The sequence below is a fragment of the Octopus bimaculoides genome, chromosome 20 (assembly GCF_001194135.2).
Source record: "Octopus bimaculoides isolate UCB-OBI-ISO-001 chromosome 20, ASM119413v2, whole genome shotgun sequence".
Taxonomy (NCBI): Eukaryota; Metazoa; Mollusca; class Cephalopoda; order Octopoda; family Octopodidae; genus Octopus; species Octopus bimaculoides.
In genome coordinates this window covers 33,774,166-33,780,506 of record NC_069000.1, presented here as the reverse complement: position 1 = coordinate 33,780,506, position 6,341 = coordinate 33,774,166, and the positions used below count along the sequence as shown (strand labels likewise).

At 37.1% G+C, this 6,341-nt stretch overlaps 1 protein-coding gene across 3 annotated transcripts in view; it reads left to right on the top strand.

The window, feature by feature from the left end:
• LOC106879734 (monocarboxylate transporter 9) overlaps positions 1 to 6,313 on the top strand; it is a 61,993-nt gene extending 55,680 nt beyond the window's left edge. The window contains exons 6-9 of one of the 3 annotated variants that reach the window (XR_008266380.1): positions 173 to 442; positions 1,849 to 1,974; positions 2,103 to 2,316; positions 3,391 to 3,486. Coding sequence is in view for 2 of the 3 variants with exons in the window: in XM_052975178.1 (XP_052831138.1) it covers positions 173 to 442; positions 1,849 to 1,974; positions 3,391 to 3,542 (548 nt within the window). In the remaining variant the exon portion in view is untranslated. Of the gene's footprint in view, positions 1 to 172; positions 443 to 1,848; positions 1,975 to 2,102; positions 2,317 to 3,390 lie in introns of all 3 variants that reach the window. The other 2 variants (XM_052975178.1, XM_052975177.1) reach the window with 2 other exon arrangements.
• The last annotated feature ends 28 nt before the right edge of the window (positions 6,314 to 6,341 follow it).

Sequence of the window (6,341 nt, the reverse complement as noted above, 5' to 3'; positions counted from 1 at the left end):
TCTTCTTCTTCTTCTTCTTCTTCTTCTTCTTCTTCTTCTTCTTCTTCTTCTTCACTTTCTCCACTTTCTTCACCTTCTTCTTGTCCTTGCATTTTCTTTGGAGTCGTCATTTGTCATCATTAACGTTATAATATCCCTTGTTTCCCCCCCCTTCTCTTCTTTTCCATGTCAGTCCAGGGAGCAGTACTCACTCACTTACCCAGCTACGCTTTGTCCCTTGGCATAAGCAGCGTCGATGTTGCCATGATTGTCTCAGTGCTGGGTATTATGGTGTCGGTTGGTCAACTGGTTGTCGGTTTGATCATAGATTTCCTACCCGTCCCCATCATCTACGCCTACAGCTTCGCCATGGTTATGGTCTGCGCTGTTGTGGCCGTCATGCCTCTCGTTCACTCTGTTTACATACTTGCCTTCTGTACTGGAGTGTTTGGTTTCTTCATTGGTAAGTAAAACATTATTTTTGCAATTACGCATGTCAAATAACCCGCATTTACACACACGCACACACACACACACACACGCTGACACATACGTGCACATACACTCACACATGCCCACATACACGCATACTTGCTTTCACAACATTTATACTTGGTAAATTGATTCATATATTTATGATTACGCTACGCGCTTCATGCCACCAACATCTCACACTCTCATCACTCTGGAGCATTCAGGGGCGCACTGCGGCCCGCGAAACTTTTTGAATGGCACGCCAGACAAAATTTTGGTTTTAAATTTTGGCACAAGGCCAGTAATTTCGGGGCAGGTGGAAGGCTAAGTCGATTAAATCGATTCCAGTACTCAACTGGTACTTATTTCATCGATCCCGAAAGGATGAAAGACAAAATCGACCTTGGTAGAATTTGAAATCAGAACGTTAAGACGGACGAAATGCCGCTAAGCATTTCATCCGGCGTGCTAACGATTATGCCCGCTCGCTGCCTTCTCCTGAAAAAATATTACCTTGAGTTTGTTTTAGTGGTGTGGCCTGCCTGATGATGCGTCATGTCTTGTGTAGCCTGCTTCTCGAGAAAGGTTGCCCAACTCTGCTCTAGATACTCAAAGTATGTTGTAAATGTGCTAACTGTTCTTTCTTATTTGCTTACCCATAGAAAGCATGAAAAACGTCAAATATTTCCTTCAAACTGTGCTTTTCTCAAACTTGTCTCTACTTGAAAGGCTAGAAGTAAACTGAATGGTTGAGCTTACGATCCGTGTATTTTTACTGCCATCTATGTTGACAGAATGTTCTAGAAATTCTTGAAACTTTTAGAAACTTCTAGAAACTTCTAGAAAATTCTGCTTCAGCAACTCTGTACTGAATCTGTCTGAAATGTAATGGAAAATAGGTAATTTTTAAAACATTGATGTTCTGATCACAAAAGCAAAGTTGAAGGGAATAGTAGTCATTTACTTTGATTTGTGGATATAAGTAAATAGGAAATAACACTTAATGACGAAAGACAAAAAAATAAAAAAGTTACATAGTGCAATTTTTTTTCATATTATTAAAGTACCTTGGTTTTCTGAATTCAATCAGAATAAAAATTATGGTTAGAAAAGAGGAAGCATATAATTTCTTTCAAAAATCGACGTTTATGCATGTATTTTCCTTGCAGTAATGTTGCCTTCTATATATTTCAGATCCGGTTTTTGGATTTCATAAGATCATATTATTATAAATCTACTCATTTTTCTATATCCCAGAACGCTCCTTATGTTATAAATATCCACATGTTTAATCCCCTGCCATTGGAAGATTTATCATTAACCCTTACTATTACAATTTTTTTTTCCACAAAATTATAAAGATGCATAACAAATGATGAAATCCTTTTCTCCTAGGTTGGATCATTTCCCTGAGGACAATACTACTTGCAGATTTGGTTGGAGTCGCAAACCTCACACATGTATTTGGTGTCGTAGCTTTCTTCCAAGGAACAGGTTTCATCGTTTCTCCTCCACTTGCAGGTACGCTAGAAATCAGTGATACAATATTCGGCTTTTCTATTAAATTGGTTCTGTTAGGAGAAAGATTAACTTCATTCCAGTATCCATCACACATTTTTCTTCTTTTTCTTTTTATTTTTGACCTTCAGTACTGTTCTTACTCTTTCTTCTGGAAAAAGAAGCAGGACAACAGCACTTGTGTCATTTTTCATGGTCTCCAAGACTAACGGGAGGAAGGGACGACGGGACGAAGGTATCCTAATACCGGAAACTTGGCCTGGATACTCATAGTCGTTTCTGGTAAAGTCACCGTGTGGTGGGAGATAAACCGGGCGATGGATTCAGTATACCACCCAAGAACAGGTACACCTGCACTTACACTCAAACACAGACACAACATCAATATGTATGTCTGTGTGTGTGTGAGTGCGTGTGGGTGTGTGGGTGTATGCGCGCGTGTGTGTATAAATATATATATGTATATGTATATATATATATTATATATATGTATATATACACATATGTATGTACATATATATATATATATATATATATATATATATATATATACACATATGTGTGTCTGTAAGAATATATATGTGTATGTGTATATATATATGTATTTAAATGTATATATGTATAGTATAGTATATATATATAAATATATGTATATATATATATATATATATATGTAAGTATACACATATATATGTATATATATATACATGTATGTATGTATATGTATTGTAGAACTGGAAATAGAATGTCCTTTGGTACAATATTACATATTTGAAAAATTGATTAGGAATGGCTTTTCTGATTATTATTATTTTTTTTCGCTTTACTAATTAGATGTTTATAAATGAAACATCTATCCATTGAATTGAAGTATTGGCACAAGGACATCATGTTCGAGGGGGTGGGGTAAGTCGATTATATTGACCCCTCGTACTCAACTGGTATTTCTTTTATCGACCTTGAAAGGGTAAAAGGCAAAATCGTTAGCATCCCGGACAAAATGCTTAGCAGTATTTCGTCCGTATTTATGTTCTGAATCAAAGATTCCACCGAGGTTGACTTTGCCTTTCATCATTTCGGGATCGATAAATCAAGTACCATTTGAGTACTGGGATCGATGTAATCGACTCATCTACTCCCCGAAATTGCTGGCCTTGTGCCTATAGTGGAAAGGATTATTATTGTTATGTGTATGTGTGTGTATATCTTTTAATATTGACATATCTTTGATTTTCATCCACCATCTATGCACAAACGCGCATGCGCGTGTGTGAGCACCTCAGAATGCACGTATTTGAAAGTTTCGAATTTGTGTAGTCATTTTTGCTAAGACAGAAGTCATCATCACCATCGTCAGCATTACTGTTGCTGTTGTTTCCTGTCTTTGTACTAATATATTTATTATTTCTCTTTTTCAAGGTTTACTCTATGACTACACTCAGTCGTACATGGCGTTGTTCATGCTGTGTACAGCATCATACGGACTTGCTGCAATTTTCACGCTTATTTTATGCTATTTCTATCGCAAACAAGATTCACCGAATAGCATAAAATCTTATTCAGTGAATTAACATTTAAAAAGAAAGTAAAAAGTGAGTAATTGACAAGGAAAAGGTGAGAGACTGCTTTGTGCAAAAGAAGCAAATTTCATTGTTGTTGTTTTTTTATAATATAATTCTGATATATTCATCATTTTCAAATAAAATGATTGAAAGTTACCCGGGGGAAAAACAGAATCTCAGACTAAATATCTAACAGCGATTACCTTCGACCTTCTATGTTCTGAGTTTCAAATCTCATACAGGGTTGAAAAAGTTTTTCCTCCATCCAGGCTCTAAGTACCAGAGATGCACCCGTATAAAAAGGGGATATGGTTTATGACCTTGTGTCGACGTGAGAGATAATTATTGAAGGGAATAGAGCATCGAACTAAGGTCCTCACATTGTTTAGTTTCGTGCTTCTAATTTCCGAGTTCAAAACCTTCCAGGGTCAACTTTGACTTTCAACTTTGCTGGGACAATAAGATAAGTATCAGCCAAGTAAATGAGTCTAATCGGCTAATCCTTCCCACCAAATTTGTGGCCTTGTACCTATTTTTGAAATCGTTATTATTATTACTCCAAAGACGGTGAGCCGGCAGAATCGTTAGCAAACCGGCATTTCGTCCGTCTTTACACTCAGATTCCGCCGAGGTCGACTTTGCCTTCCATCCTTTCAAGATCTATAAAAGAAGTACCAGTTGAACACTGGGATTGATGTACTCGATTTAACCCCTCCCCCAGAATTGCTGGCCTTGTGCCAAAATTCAAAACTATTATTCTTATTATTACTCGAGCGCTTGCGGTATTTGTTTCGGCATGTTTCAAATACCGCAGAAGTTAACTTTGACATTTACTCTCCGGGGCTGAATAAAATAAAGTACAACTCAAATACCTGGATCCATTTAATCGACTGTTCCCTGGCCCCGAATTTCTGATCTTGTGTTTATATATAAATCATCATCATCATCATCATCATCATTATTATTATTGTTGTTGTTGTTGCTGCTGTTGTTGTTGTTATTATGATGGCGATGCTTTAGCTGAATCGTTTGATTATTGGACAAATGCCTTGTTACGGCTCTACGTTCTGAGTTCAAATGCCACAAAGGTAAGTGATGGTAGAAGCGATACAGCTTACGTTACGGCTCCCTACTTTCTAAGTTTTAAATCTCAACGGTGTCAACTTGGCCTTTCATCCTTCCAGGGGCGATAAGTGGCATGGTTCCTGTGGCATCGTTCCCGTGCTTCATTTATCTATGCAATCCTCTTTCTGAATTTGTGGGTTTGATCTAAAATTTGAAAACATTATCATTGCTGTCGAGAGTGGTTTGACAAAATCGTTATGCATTGCGATATTTTCACGGCTCTTTGCGCTCTACGTTTAAATTCAACTAAAATCGACTTTGCCTTTCATCCTTTCAGGCCCACTGAAACAAGTACCAGTTGAATACTGCGGTCAATGCAATAGGCTTAGCCCTTTTCTTAAAATTGCCGGCCTTGTGCCAAAATTTGAAAACATTACTACCATTGCAGTCGAGGGCGATTTGTCACAAATCATCAGAGCGTCGGGAAAACTGCTTTGCACTGCTTTGCTCTTCATGTTCTGAGTCCAACTTTACTTTTCATACTTCAGTGGTCGATACAAAATAAATTAGCGACAAAGCAGTGAGATCGATATAATCGGATAACTCCTCTTCACCGAATCTGTAACCTTACACCGATTAAATATCGTTATTGTTGTTGTAATCTAGTATGAAATCTCTTCAAAGTATATCATGTATGTGTTTCTCTCAATCTGTGTGTGTTTCAAATCTGTTTCTATTATACGTATATGACACACCAATGAAGACAATTTTACAGTAATTACGTTAAAATGAGATCCCATATGATAAAGACCGATTAACAGTTTCCTTCAGGTTTGACTGCATAAAGAAAGTTCACTTAGGCTCTTTTCGATCGACTTTACATGCTCCATTTCCTTTGCTTCAATTCAAAGTATCTGTGGTTAAGAAGCTCGCCTTTGGTTTCGGGTTCAGTTCCAATGTGCAGCACCTTGAGGAAGTGTCTTCTATCATAACCCTCGGAATATCCATGTCTTGTGAGTGAAATTGCAAGTCGGAAATTCTTTCACTCGTCTCCTTTACTTTTCTTCTATATTTTCCTCCTGATGAATAACTAATGTCCGAAATGTCAAGACTCTTTCTCTCCCCTTTAATCACTAAGCTAATAGAACATTTTGTTATAACTTGTCCATTATGTGCTGTCTTCTTTCATTTTGCGTTCATTGTTTCCATTATATCATAGTCTCAAGACAACCAAAATTTTATTACCAAATGACTCGTGGAACATTAGACAACTGTATGTATGTATGTTTGTATGTATGTATGTATGTATGTATGTATGCATGCATGCATGCATTATGTCATTATTCAGTTTATTTCAAAGTAGGAGGTAGTAATCCGGCTATTGGTCCATGATAAACTGCTTTCATTATCGATGTTACTATCATCACGGAGCTTTCTTACTAACATATCCATGCATTGTCTTCTGCTCATATAGGATCATCCCTTCATCTGATGATACGTTGCGGTAGAGTCGTGCGACTTCTTTGGATATGTGTATAAGGTTATCAGACAAAGGGTGTTGCTCAAGGAGCTGCCTTTTAACTCCTATGATGTAATCAGCCTCATGTATGCAAACTATGTATGTATGTATGTATGTATGTATGTATATGTGTGTGTGTGTGCGTGTGTGTGTGTAAGCATGTATGTATGTATGTATATATGTATGTATGTATGTATGTGTGAATATATATGTATGAATGTATA